Source organism: Carassius auratus, chromosome 15 (genome assembly GCF_003368295.1).
Source record: "Carassius auratus strain Wakin chromosome 15, ASM336829v1, whole genome shotgun sequence".
Lineage (NCBI taxonomy): Eukaryota > Metazoa > Chordata > Actinopteri > Cypriniformes > Cyprinidae > Carassius > Carassius auratus.
Window position 1 is genome coordinate 1,731,912 of NC_039257.1, and position 15,000 is coordinate 1,746,911.

General features: G+C 33.8%; 1 protein-coding gene across 2 annotated transcripts in view; it reads right to left on the minus strand.

The window, feature by feature from the left end:
• Positions 1-15,000, minus strand: part of LOC113114690 (chloride channel protein 2-like) — a 52,901-nt gene that overhangs the window by 34,146 nt on the left and 3,755 nt on the right. For both annotated transcript variants that reach the window (XM_026281611.1, XM_026281610.1), the window contains exon 2: positions 1,983-2,118. In XM_026281611.1, coding sequence (XP_026137396.1) covers positions 1,983-2,118 — 136 coding nt within the window. The remainder of the gene's footprint in view (positions 1-1,982; positions 2,119-15,000) is intronic.

Consider the following 15,000-nt stretch of genomic DNA (forward strand, 5'->3'; position numbering starts at 1 on the left):
AAATTTGAGGTGATTAAAACCCTCTTGGGAAGGCAGAAGTCTGCCGTGGGAAAACGGGCTCTAAAGGATATACCAGGGACTATAGACATCTGAGTATCCCTTAGGTCTCAATATGGAACCCGGCCTTCCATGGTTCTCACTGATACATCATGAAGGTCTGGCGCCGAACGTTCTGCCGCGTCCAGCTGCTTAGGGTGATGGAGGATCTCAATAGGGTCTACAGTACGGACACTCTGGAGCAGTTTAAGCAAGCCAACACTAACCGGGGCCTCTCAGTGCCACTTCCCGTTTGAGGTGAGAACACAGGAGGATACCGGCTCTACACGAAGACTATAGAACCTAGCGAACGTGTTAGGGGTCATCCAGCCTGCAGCTCTACAAATATCTGTCAGCGAGGCACCACGAGCCAGCGCCCAGGAGGATGCAACACTTCTAGTTGAGTGAGCTCACAACCTGAATGGGCAGGGCACACCCTGTGCCTGATAAGCCAGGGTTATGACATCCACAATCCAGTGGGCCATCCTGTGCTTAGAGAGGGCACTCCCCTTCTGCCGGCCTCCGTAACAGACAAAGAGCTGGTCTGAGGTCCTGAAGCTTTGCGTCCGGTCTATGTAGCATCTTAATGCTTGGACGGGACAGAGCAAAGCCAGGGCTGGGTCTGTCTCCTCCAGGGGCAGCGCTTGCAGGTTCACCACTTGGTCTTTGAAGGGTGTAGTGGCAACCTTGGGCACGTAGCCTTCGCTCCACACCTTGCTGTAAAAAGGAAGCACGACCGCAATCGGGCATCTTCGGGGGTCTTCTGGGCGAGAAGAACACCATTCATTGAACAGGTTCCACTTCTAGGCGTAAGCGTGTCTCGTAGACGGTGCTCTTGCCGAAGTGATGGTGTTCACTACCTCTTGGGGTAGGTCACCTAGAACCTCCGTGTCCCATCCAGGGACCAGACATGGAGTTTCCAAAGGTCTGGGCATGGGTGCCAAATGGTGCCCCATCTCTGAGTCAGTAGATCCTCTAGTAGAAATTGGCCAAGGAGAGGCTGTCGCAAGGAGCGCTAGTTTGGGAAACCAGGTCAGAGTGGGCCAATACGGCGCCACTAGCAAGACTTGCTCCTTGTCCTCCCGGACTTTGCACAGTGTCTGTGTGAGAAGGCTCACTGAGGGAAACGCATACTTGCGTAGGTGCCGAGAGTTCCCTCTTCTGGGAGTAGAACAACTGGCAGTGAGAGGTCTCTGGAGAAGCAAACAGGTCTATCTGAGCGGCTCCAAACCGTCTCCAAATCAGCTGGACTGTCAGGGGATTGAGTCGCCATTCTCCCGGGAGCATTGCTCGTCACTTCAATGAAGTGACCTCAGAACCTTCCGACTCCAAAGGAGGAGGTGGCAGGCGAGTTGTGACATGCGACGGGAGCGCAGACCACCTTGTCAGTTGATGTACGCAAAGGTCGCTGTGTTGTCCATTCGGACAAGCACATGCTTGCCTCTTAAGAGACCTTTGAGACGTTTCAAGGCAAGGTGCACTGCTAACAACTCTAGGCAAATGATGTGCCACTGCAGCTGCTGGCCCGTCCAAACCCCTGAGACTGCATGCCCGTCGGTGGTGGAGGCATCCGTGTAAACCACAGCATGCCTGGAGATCTGCTCTAGGGCCACCCCTGACCACAGGGTGAGGGTTTGGCGACAGGCCACTGTAACTTGGACCAGGTAAGTGCCGCGCTTCCACGTCCACCTCGGGACTCTGCCATTAAGCCGGTGCTGGAGCGAAACAATCTATCTATATATATATATACAATATATAAACACAAGAACTAACGTTGCAAAGATCATATCTCATATTAAATCTGGCTGAAACTTTCTCTCATCTCACCCAGCTGCTGGTTTCTCATTAGATAAAGACACACATCTCAGATACTGTAAGACAGATGACATGGCACAGCATGTAAAATCTCAGATCTACCTGAGAAGTGATGTTTGGGATGGACTTACTTCGACACCGGACACATCGTCCCTTCTCGTACTCCAGCAGTTTGACCGGAGGACTGCGGTGACGACCATCCTCTCGAATCCGAGCGGCTTGTTCTCGAGCGTAAACACCCAGTTCCTGAGTGTAACGCCCATACATCTACAGACAGAGAGAGAGAGAGAGAGACCCATGCACAGACCACGATTACTACATTAAAATACCGAATGAACATAAACTAATACAGGATCTCACACACACCTCCTTATATAATCATATATATATATATATATATATATATATATATATATATATATATATATATATATATATATATATATATATATATATATATATATAATTGCATATAAATAATTTTTATAAATTATATTTAATTATATAATTTTAATATGTATACATATGTAATATTTTAAACATTTAAGTAAAAATATATTGCCATGAATTAAAAAAAATGAAAATAATATTATTTTAAAATAACTAAATTAGATTAAATATGTATTTTAATTATTTCCTATATGTGATTTACATACAAATAATGTATTAATTTAATGCAATTTAAATAATATAATATTAATAATATGAAATTTAAATAAATATTAATAAAACACATTTATTAATCTAATTTGAATGATGCTAAATTACATCACATAATTATGTTTACTTATTAAATTTACATTATTTTAAGTGATTAATTAGACATTTTTATTAATAAAATAATACAAAATATTATATTCATATTATAAATAAGCAATATAAATATTTATATTTATTTTTAAACAATAAATAGTTTCTATAATAATACCGTAATGAAAAGTTAATGTGCTTGTACACTTTGTTCCGCTGATTCAGCATCTTTCGCAGAGGTTTCATTCAGATGACTGACCTCTAGAGCTCTACATTTACACACACACCCAAAAGGCTAAAGGTCAAAGGTCAGTTATCATATTAGTCTTCTTCAGTACGGTGCTTTTTTGTTCCCCTCTCTGTCTCTCACACACACACACACACACACACACACACACACACACACACACACACTTCCCTTCAAACCTCTTTGTTTCAGCACAGGTGTTTTAATGGCACCTGATAAACTTACCAACCCTGTGTGTGTGTGTGTGTGTGTGTGTGTGTGTGTGTGTGTGTGCTGCTCTGTCAGCATTCCACACAGGAGACAGGAAGTGTTTTCCCAGAATTCCCTGCCCTTCTAAAAATTCCAGTTCAAACCGGCTGAAGGTGGAGGCTGGTGTTTGGAAGACTGTGGCTGGTTTCTAAAAGCTTATTAACCTTCAGCTCATAATAACTAAAACTGCTCAAGAGGTTCTGAAACACAGCAGGATCACGACGATTTTATTTTTTAGAAATAAGTCTCTTCAACTCACCAAGGCTGCATTTATTGGTGCATTATTATTTGGTGGAAACTGATGCATTTTATTTATGTATTTATTTAATCCACTGTAACATTATAAATGTCTTGACTCTCACTTTAATACGTCCTGAATGACTTCTGAAGAGTAGTGTAGCATCCAGATCATAATTAGTTACTAATTAGAATCCAGCGTTTCGTGAAGAGAGAAACAAACACAGGGTTTGTGTTTCTGTTGATTCGTAAAGGGTTCGTGAGGTCACATGACCCACATCAAGAAAAGGGATGCTAAATAAACCCTTCAAAACAGGACTTAGGACGGCACGGACCGAAATACAGATGCAAAAATAAATCCAAACAAACGTGCAGCAACAACAAAGTCCCTGAGAAGTGCAAAGCTATGATTATGGGATGTATTTGTGTGCAGCTATGTGTTTGAAGCGACACTAATTGCAACCGGGGGCAACATTTATAACCCAATCACCACAACAACAACAACAGAAACAAACAGGAGTGAGACTACAAAACACAGAACTTAATCTGTTTTAATTTTATTGTAAAAACAGTATGCATCTATATAATGTACGTTTAAATTCATACATTCATGACTTAAAAAAAATACAAGAATTAATTGCTGAATGTTTCTTTTATAATGCATAATGTATTATATATAATACATATAATGCATAATTTATAATGCATTTTTTTTTTTTAAATAGGCATGAATAAATATATATAATGTTTATAAATGAATACATTAATTACAATTATAAAAAAAAATATTAGGGTTAAAAAGTAGGTAACACAATATGCAAAAAGTTCATTAAATAATATATATATATATATATATATATATATATATATATATATATATATATATATATATATATATATTATTAATATAATTAAAAATTTTATATACTAAAAATATTAATTAATTCTTTATTAAAAAAATAATAAAATCTTAATATGTGATATTTAGCAGAATAAGATTAATGTACTGAACAATAAGACTATTAAAGTTCATTTATGTTATTTTTAATAAGCATAAATAGGCCTAAATATACATTATGTTTATGAATTGACACTTAAATAAAAAAGTAATGAAATACAATTCTGAAAACAAATCATATAAATTAAAACATTTGAAATAAGAGAGTATGTTTACTAATGTAATTTCATGTTTTTTTAATTCTATTTTACTGTTAAATAGGTTTAAATGAATGTGTCCATGAAATAATCTGAAATACTGTAAAATATAAATTAATATTAAGTTCTTTAAAAAATCATTTACACAATGTGTAGTATGTACTATAACAACAGAATGAGACAGTATTCTTAACTTTCTTCAGTGTTTTTGAGAGAGGCAATATTGTATTTTAAACAAACATGTCAATAAGTAGCAAAAACTTTCAGAGAACTACGAGATTCAGTCCAAATCTGCCCTTAATGAGTCACACGTTCAACATCAGTCCATCAAACACTGATCTGGAGTCAGCTGAACCTGACAGACCTTCTTACGGGTCACTGAACACACACACACACACACACACACACACACACACACACAGTTTAAGCGGTCACAGCTGAACATGTTGAAAGCTGAAAATGTTGGGACATAAAAACCATGGGGACGAAGAAAAGAGTGTAAAGAGAAAATAAAAGAGAAACAAACAGAGACGGACACATGTAGAGAGAGAGAGAAAAGCAGAAGCAGAGAGAGAGATGTTTGGCCGAGTAACAGTAGGGTTATTCATCCTGCGGTGTGAGAAGAATTTCAATTTTTCAGCGAGTGGGAGAAACGAACAAACCCAGGGAGAAGAACGACAGAAGCAGGAAAGAGATGTCAGAGCAACCTCTTAAACACAAGCGCTCTCTCTTTTCTCATGTGCTTCGGCGTGTGCTGCTGTGTAGTTCCTCACATCGCCACCAGCAGCGCTGTAGAGTCATCGACTTACATTAATAAAGATATGAAAACAGCCTTTTACTCAATTATCTGAACAGATTCATTCGTAGAAAGCAGACATGAAACAAGTGTTTGAAAGGTAAGGAAGAACCAGGGACGTCATGAAATTAAAAGCTGTTTGGAAGTTATTATGTTTAGCAATAACTGCAGAAAGCTGCTAAAAGTAGATCGTTTGTGGCCTTTGCGTTTAAGTTAACTAAAATTAAATCTAAACCTATTGAAAATATTTTTTGTTAACTGAAATATTAGATGGAAAACAAACTTAATTCAGCTTTCAAAGCAACGAGTTTAAATTGTTTTTCTTTTAAATTGAAGCACTAAAACTACTAACTAAAAAAAAAAAAAAAAAAGAAATTAAACCTAAATGTAAAAGAAATGGCAAAACGACTTAATTTAGAAAAAAATAAGCTAAACTAAAATGAAAACTGAAAAAGATGAAATGAAAGCTAAATCAAAATACGATTTAAAAATATTATCTGAAAATTTTATCTTATTTTTTTTATATCTTTATTGTTTAGTTTAAATCAAAGCACTCAAATTACTAAAATAAACGAAATAGTACTAAATATATATGTGTGTGTGTGTGTGTGTGTGTGTGCGTGTAAATGCACTAAAATTAATTCATAAAACCAAAAATGAAAAACGTAATAAAAAATTAAGCAAAAATTTTAATGGAAAATTTTATAATAATAATAATAATAATAACAACTTAAGTAAGCTGCCAGAGGAACGTCTATTTTTTAAAATTTAGTTTAAAGTGACTAAAATTACTAAAACTGAAAATTTAAATACAAATATGAAATGTTTATATATATATATATATATAATATAAATATATTTAAATATGACAATTTGAAATAAATTACCTCTAAATGTTAAACTTCAACCATAACAAAATGAAAAAAAAAAGCGTTCAATAAAATTACTAAAAATTAAGCAAAAATTTAAATGAAAACTTAAAATAAACAAAGCCTATTAAAATATTATTAAAACTGTAATAATATATAAACAACAGTTATGCATAAAAATAACATTAATGCATAAAATCTGTTCTTTATTTAAATCTCGGCGTAACACTCATTTTTTAGGGTAGCTTTTAATTGAACATTTGTATTTGTACTATTTTCTTTGTTGTTTTGATTTGTATTTCTTTTCATATCTTTGCTTGTTGTATTTATTTTATACAGTGTATTATTTGTTTTTGTTCAGAACTTTGAGATCTACATTTAAAGGCGCTATAGAAAATAAAGTTTATTATTATTATTATTATTTCATTTCAGTTGCATTTAATTAATTTTATTTAGCAATTTAAAACTTGAGAAAAATAATGCAATATGTTTTGGTCAAATAAAAAACGTGGGAAAACTCATTATTGGGAGAGAGACGGACGACGTGAACTTTGACCTTGTCAGAATTGTGAAATCAACAGCTGCATCCATCATCCATCCATCCATCCATCCGTGTGTGTGTGTGTGTGTGTGTGAGAGAGAGAGAGAGAGAGAGAGAGAGAGAGAGAGAGAGAGAGATAGAGTGTGTGTGTTTGTGGCCTAGCTCTGTGGGCGACCGAAGCTGTTCCTTCTGCATGTGCTCAGATACATCACTGTGACACCATTCAGAGCCACCAAACACACACACACACACACACACACACACACAAAGAGAGAGAGAGGGAGTATGTCCTAAAGCGTGTGAGTTTTCCTGCAGTGAATGGCACAGTACATCATGTTCAGGGTGAGTATTACAGCTGTGACAACACTGTACACAAAGTGTGTGTGAAACAACAGAGAAGCATGACATCTCATCCAATGAAATGCAATAGCATATATTCAAGTCTGGCATTGGTCGTTTAAAGGAATAGTTAACCTAAAAATAAAAATTCTGTCATCATTTGCAAGATATTTTGAAGAATGTTAAAGCATTTTCAGATTAAATATTCCTTTAATGTTAAAGTCAATGCATCCATGCAAAGTAATTTTTTTCCACATAATATACACTAAACTATAACTATAATTTATTTTCTGCTTTAAAACAAAAATATCGTTTTATGTCACAAAGTCAATAAAAATAAATGTTAATTATTTTAAAATTTAAATGTACTATAACTTAAACTTAAGTTGCCAAAACAACATGTCTAATTTCAACTTCGCTTAAGCAGAAGCAATAAAATTACTAATGAGAAATAAATAAAAAAAATTAAATTGAAATAAAAAAAATTGTATATGATTTTTTTTAAAAATGATAAAAAGCAGAAAAGCTAATTAATAAAAACTAAAATTAAAACTGAAAATATAAAAATATAAACCCCATCAATAAATGAATTGAAAAATAAGACATTATATAACATTGAAGAATTTTAAGTTTTCAAGATTAATTTTATTTTGCAATTTAAATTTAGTGTCCTTAATAAATTGATGCAATATGATTTTAGTTTGTAGTCTGTATTTTATCCATATGCATATCCTTTCCCGAGCTAAAACTTAAACATGTTTCTGAAATCTTTACATACTGTTTCCGGGTCAAAATTGACCCGGACGTGAAAGGCAGGTTAAATATTTTACTGTGACCTGTTTACTCCATTTGATCTTTTGTTGTTGTACTGATGTAACTTATTTTGCACTCTTCTGACAATTTAAAGTTTTGTTTGTTTGTTTGTTTTTTGCCAATAAAGCACATTAAACTGATTTGAACTGTGTGCCGAGTCAGCTGCCAATTTCTAATGGACTTACAAAAAATAACATTTCATCTGCAGAAAGAGAGAGAAAAAATAGAAAAGAAGAGACGATGTGCTGACACCTCTCCACAAAACACACACACACACACACAGCTTTTGTCGATTAAGTTATTAGAGGTGTTTTCTTAATCTGAATTTAGGAGGGCAGGCTTGAAAAGAACAAGAGGGCAAAAAAACAGACGACAGAACAATGGAAAATATACGAGATAAGAAGTTGAAGGAAACACTGATAAAGAATAAAAAGACGGAAACAATATTATTATGAAGTATGACCCAAGACACGAGCACACACACACACACACACACAATTGCTCACACACAAACACAGTGACACGCACACTATCACTCTCACACACACACACACTCACAGACACACACACACACACACTTGACTTTCTGACATAAGGGAATTAACAGGAATTAAGTTTTTCTTCACACGTGATGTGATAATTCTCCATTTACTTGAAACACAAATAAGACTGTGTGTGTGTGTGTGTGTGTGTGTGAGTGTGTGTGTGTGTGTGTGTGTGTGCATAAAGCTCAGGATTTGGTTTCATATTTGTGTCTTAATTCTAAGCACATAAAAGCTCAAGGAACAAGAACAAACTCTGAACCAAAACAATACAAAAAAAAAAAAACAAGCAACAATTACACAACATTAACTCTAAAGCCTCTGAACGTAATCGAGTCTCAGGTCACTCTGACATTTTATTTAATTTAAGAGGAAAAATAAAATGTTAAATGTTTAAAGTTAAAACAAAAGTTAATTTATACATTTATACAAATATACATATGCAAAATAAATATAGTTATAGTATAGACATTATACATAATATTTGCAGTATTTAGTTTCTAAACTTTAAATTTAAAAGTTTAAAGCTAATTTTATAACATAAAATTACATAATATTTGCTCAAAAACATGCAAATCATTCAAAGACTTGTTAGAGATGTCCATTACAACTCAAATCAAATCATTCAAATTACTTTTCATTTTCAGAAAAATGTAAATCAAAACTTTACATTTAAAAAAAAAACAAAAACATAATATTTGCTTTCATGTGCATCAGAAAAATGTTTAAAAAATACTAATATGACTTATGTGGTGAAGAACATTGCTGGGCGGAGCTATGAGATGAAAAGAGCCAATCAGCTGCCGGAACACAGTAGAACAGACTGTACTGTACTCACAGACACACACACACACACACACTCACTCTCACTGACACACACACACACTCACTCTCACTGACACACACACACACACACACACTAACACACTAACTCACTCACACACAGACTCACTCTCACTGACACACACACACACACACACACACACTAACACACTAACTCATTCACTCTCACAGACACACACTCACCTCACTAACACCCGCTCACTAACACACTCACACACACTCACTCACTATCACACACTCACTCACACTAACACACACTAACACTCACACACTCACTCTCTCTCACACACACACACACACACACACACTCTCACACTCACTCTCTCACACACACACACACACACACACACACTCTCTCGGTCACACACACTAACACTCACACACTCACTGACCCACACACACACACACACACAGTAATATCTGAAACTACTCTGAAAAGTGCTGTTTTATCACTGACATCTGAAATTCTTATCAGTTTAAAAAGTACATCTCAACAACTAGATCATGCTGATTTTGTAGCTGTAAGAAATGTGTTAAGTTAAAATATTTATAACAGTGACTGCACATGATAATCTGACATCAGATCCATGCAAATCCATAACAAATCAAATCTGTTCTTTCTACAGAGGTTTGTGTGAGTATTAACTGTGTGTGTGTGTGTGTGTGTTTCACAATGGCTTGTGCAGGAATGTTTCTCTGAGATTATCAAGATATTCTGTGAAATGAAGACTTTCACTGAGTCCACGCCTCTCTTCTCAGAACTCAGGTGCTGTAATGACACAGTGTGTCTGTGTGTGTTTTCATGTACACAGGTGTGTCTGTGTGTGTGCTCGTGTAAGAACAACCTCAAAAGCTTTATTTCTGTAACAAGTAATAAGGGAGTAACTAACTACAAGTAAAGCGATACTAATTTAACTACATTTTTCAGTTTCCAAAACAGTTTGTTACTGGTGTACTGCACTACTTTACAGTTTTTGACAAATTGTATTGTATAAACAAGCAGAGATAATAAACACACATATTAAAATTATTAAAAAATGTATTACACTGTACAAGTACAACATGTCGGTTTATTACTACAAATACACTTTTTTATAATATTTTTGTGCTCCATTATATATTAAAACATTTTATTCAATTAATTCTGAATAAATTTATATTTTTGCATATTAAAATGAAAATGTTAAATTCAATTAACATGCATTAATTTTTTTTTTTACTTTATTATAAATACAAGTAATAGATTTAGTATTCCAGTTATTATTAGTTTTGCATATTAAAATGAATAAAAAGTTAATTGCAATAGACATTTTTGTGCCAAAATAAATATGAGATAAAATACTAATGAGATTATTGGTTGAATGTATAATATATTTATCGTTTTGCATTTTAAAATTATTAAAATGTTAAATATTAAAAAAAAATTGTGTAGCAACAAAATGAATTTAATTAGTTAAACACTAAACATGTTTTGACTTTTTTTATACCAACTACTGTATTGTATTTATTTTGATAAATGTTTCTTTCTCAAGTTTAATGTTGTAAATAATCAAATGTTACATCCTTATAGGCTTTTGTGTTCAGACTGCAAACATATAAATAATATTGCACAAGAATAGATATTAAAACGTTAGTATTAAATGATATTCTAAGACATTAGTCGATTAACTCTTTAAACCCTGTGACCTGATGACAGATGAAGCGATCAAACGCATGTTTTCACCAAACAAAGACACTGTTTCTGTTTTGGAAAATCTTTGGTTACATTTGACACTTCGACATGCAGCGATAGACACATTTACAATAAATACTGTTTCCTCCAAACATACAAAACTTAGACTTCTGTCTCTAATGTCCACAGGACACTGTTCCTGAAAGCAAACCTGAGATTCAAGGTGTTTTTCCAGCAGCTGACTCACTTTATTTGTGCAATAAGGATTAAAAAGAGTTAAAATTTAAAGAACACAAATTACAAGCATTTTGCAATAAGGTCTTATTAGTTAAATGAAGGTGCCTATATTAGTTAATTGTATCTGTTAATATTACAAAAAAAAATCAATGTAATTTTGTGAACTATTAATAAATGCAGTAAAAATAAATGTGTCTTTTATAGTTTATTTTAAGATGATGCATTAATGTTAACAATAGATCTTATTGAAAGAGTTGTGTCACATCTGTGTTTACGTTATAAATAATGATACTTTTCTGGCCCATTTTATTTGCATAACGATTTAAGAACAAAAAAAAAACATTTTGATTATAATGCAGAAATAAATAGATAGATAATGATTTTTTTTTTGTCCAAATAACTGTCATAGCATTTGTTCTATTGTTGATAAATTTACTTTGACAAACATATATAAAAAAATATTTTTGATGGTAATGAGAACAAATAGAAACAAACATTTTTAATATCATCATTATTTTTAATTCTAAATAATGTCACCAAGCAAAATGGTCCAATAGTTACAAACAGCATTACTTTCTTCATAAAATATATCTATAATATTTTTCTTATTTTTTCTTTTAAATTATGTCAAAATGTATTTTAGAAAGAACAACATCTATGAAGTTTAATCTGAAATGCATTCAAATCCAGTAACACGTGTTTGTTTTCAATCATGCTGTGCAACTTCAGATTTGATACAGATCTAATGATAATTTAGTAACGCTCCATTGTTCAACATTAGTTAAGTACACACCAATGACAAACTTTATCAGTTAATATTATTTAATGTATCCTAGCTAACATTAAGCTATGAGTAAACAGGACCGTATTTCTGTCTCTGCCTCTAAAACTTCTCACAAACCTTTGAACATTTTCATTAAGACATTATTTATTATATTTCTTTAACCCATGGAACTGTCGGCTGCTTTTAGATGTAGTAGATCAGCTTTTATTATCCTTAAAGGGCATTTCAGTCATAAACAACGAAGCGTACACACAAACACACACTCATTACATCTCACACACCTGAGTGACCTGTGTGTGTGTGTGTGTGTGTGTGTGTGATCCGTCTCACTCTATTCATCACGCTTCCCGTGAGAGACGAGAGAATGAATGAATGAATGAATAAAAGAGAAGAGTAAATCTTTCACTCCCAGATACCAGAGAGAGAGAGAGAGAGAGAGAGAGAGAGAGATAGAGAGAGAGAGAGAGAGAGAGACAGAGAGAGAGAGACCATTGGTCCAATAGAAGCATCTAAAGATTGATGGAGCGGTGCTGGACACGGTCCAGAAGAAAGCTGTTTTTACCCAGCTCACACACACACACACACACACACACACACACACACACACACACACACACACACACACACACACACACACACACACACACACACACTGAGGAGCCTGTTCTCAACTCTAGTGCTGCAGGAAATTGAGAAAGACCCACAGAAAGAGAGAAATGAGTGCTGGAGGCTGTTTGCAGGTGTTCAGAGAACTATAAACAAAGACTGAAAGTGTGTACATGGAACCACACAAATACATTCTGATAGCAGCTTAATTCATTAATTCATTAACTCCCAGTAAAGATGTGGACATAGACAGAGGCAAACAGTATCACTTAAATATCCCAGTTTTACTTGAATATAAATGTGTGTTGGCGGTGTGTACACATCAACTCCATAATGATAAAAAAAAAATCATATAAATCCCCAAAAATCATAACCTCTTTCAACCTTTTGGGTGATGTCACATAGACCAAGGCCCCTCCCATGACTGTTGATTGACAGTGGTGTTTAACCTAAGCCCCGCCCTGGGCGAGCTGTTAACACTAATCCATTGAGAGGGGCGGGGTCAGCAGAGCTCATTAGCATTTAAAGGGACATGCACCGAAACGGGTTGCTGGGAACAGAGCTGTTTTTGATAGGGTTAAAAAGGATGTTTTTTTTTATAGTACCATTGAGAAATTTTAACCAAAGTATGTTATAGATTTTTCATTAAGATTCTAAAGAATCATATCAACTTTTATAAAAAATGTTTAAAAAAAATTATATAAAAAAACAGTAAAAAAAATAAAAATAAAAATATATTTTATATATATATATATATATATATATATATATATATATATATATATATAGATAGATAGATAGATAGATAGATATAGATACATTTTTTTATGCTTTCCACATTGATAATAATCAGAAATGTTTCTTGAGCAGTAAATCATCATATTTTCATGATTTATGAAGATCATGTGACACTGAAGACTGGAGGAATGATGCTGAAAATACAGCGGAGCATCACAGAAATAAATTATATTTTAACACTTATTCACATATAAAATAGCGGTTTTAAATTCTAAAAATATATCACTATTTTTACAGCATTTGTGATCAAACAAATGCAGCCTCAGTGAGCAGAAGTAACCCCAAACTTGTGTGTGTCTTTATGACTTGTGGTGGTTTTTTATGAGATTTAAACCCAGCAGGAAACACAGTCATGTTTACAAGCTCCAGACTGATAATATTACACTTTTAAGGAAGAGCTAATCACTTCATTTGACAAATGTTGTGCTCCATCACATCAAATCTTTGAAAGACATTCAGCATTTTAATTAAACCACTTAAGAAATAAACAAAAGTTCTCCAGCAAAACAAGTCAGTCTTGAATATCTCTTCCTGTCTACAGCACAAATAAACAACAATGTGGACCAGACTTTATGCTCACAGTCGAAAGAAAGGGAGTTAAATTCATTCATTATGACCTGTGGGTGGTTTATCTGTTGGTCTCGTCACATAATAAGAGGAAATATTGTATTGTTTTGATCTCTACGAACTCACATTTACTCCAGTTCTGACACACACGCATGTCTTTGATTCTGGCTATTTCTACATGTCGTACTCTTTCATTCAGTGCGGTTTGTTTTCCTTACTTTCTTCTCCTCGTTTCAGACTTGTCATTTAATTCCTTTAAACGTTCAGCGGTGGGACTGAACTCGCTCACCACTTTACTGATGGAGATTCATCATTCCTGACGCCGAACGTGTGTGTGTGTGTGTTTGTGTGTTTGCGTGTGTTTGTGTGCCCAAAACATACATGCACACGCACATGCATGCATGCACACAAACACACACAAACAGGCATACACACATACGTGTTTGTGTGTTTTCACTTGTGTGTGTGTTTGTGCGTGTGTTTGTGTGCATGCATATGTGTGTGTGTGTGTTTGCATGTGTGCATGTGCGTGTTTGTGTGCGTGCATGTGTTTGCACGTTTTTTGTCTTGTTTTCAGATTTTTTTAAAGACATACAAAAAAACATATGATTTCTTATGTATCGTGAATTAAGAATGTTTAGATATTTGAACGCAATTTTTTTTTATTAAACGCATAAATAATGAAATTGAATACTTAAATCAACTTAAATCAAGTCGAATTATATTTAAATTACTAAAACTACTCAAGATTTCTTGAATAAAGTAATATATTTAAAAAAAAATGCGGTGCATTTAAAAAAATAAATGCCATTCTTCTGAACTTTTAATTAATCAAGCAAATAAATTAATAAAAATCCTAAAATTTTCATATTTCCACAAATATAAAGCAGCACAACTGCTTTCAATACTGTTAAGAAGAAATGATTATCAAAATATTTTTTTGTTTTGTTTTTAAGCATCAACTTAATTTGAATAATTTTTCTTTTCTTACAGAAAACAAGACCTTATTAGATCTCAAGTAATTTTTGCTTCTCAAGTAAACGCATCTTAATGTTTATAATATATTGGTATTGAAAACAAGAGTAAAAGGCTAAGTATAAATAT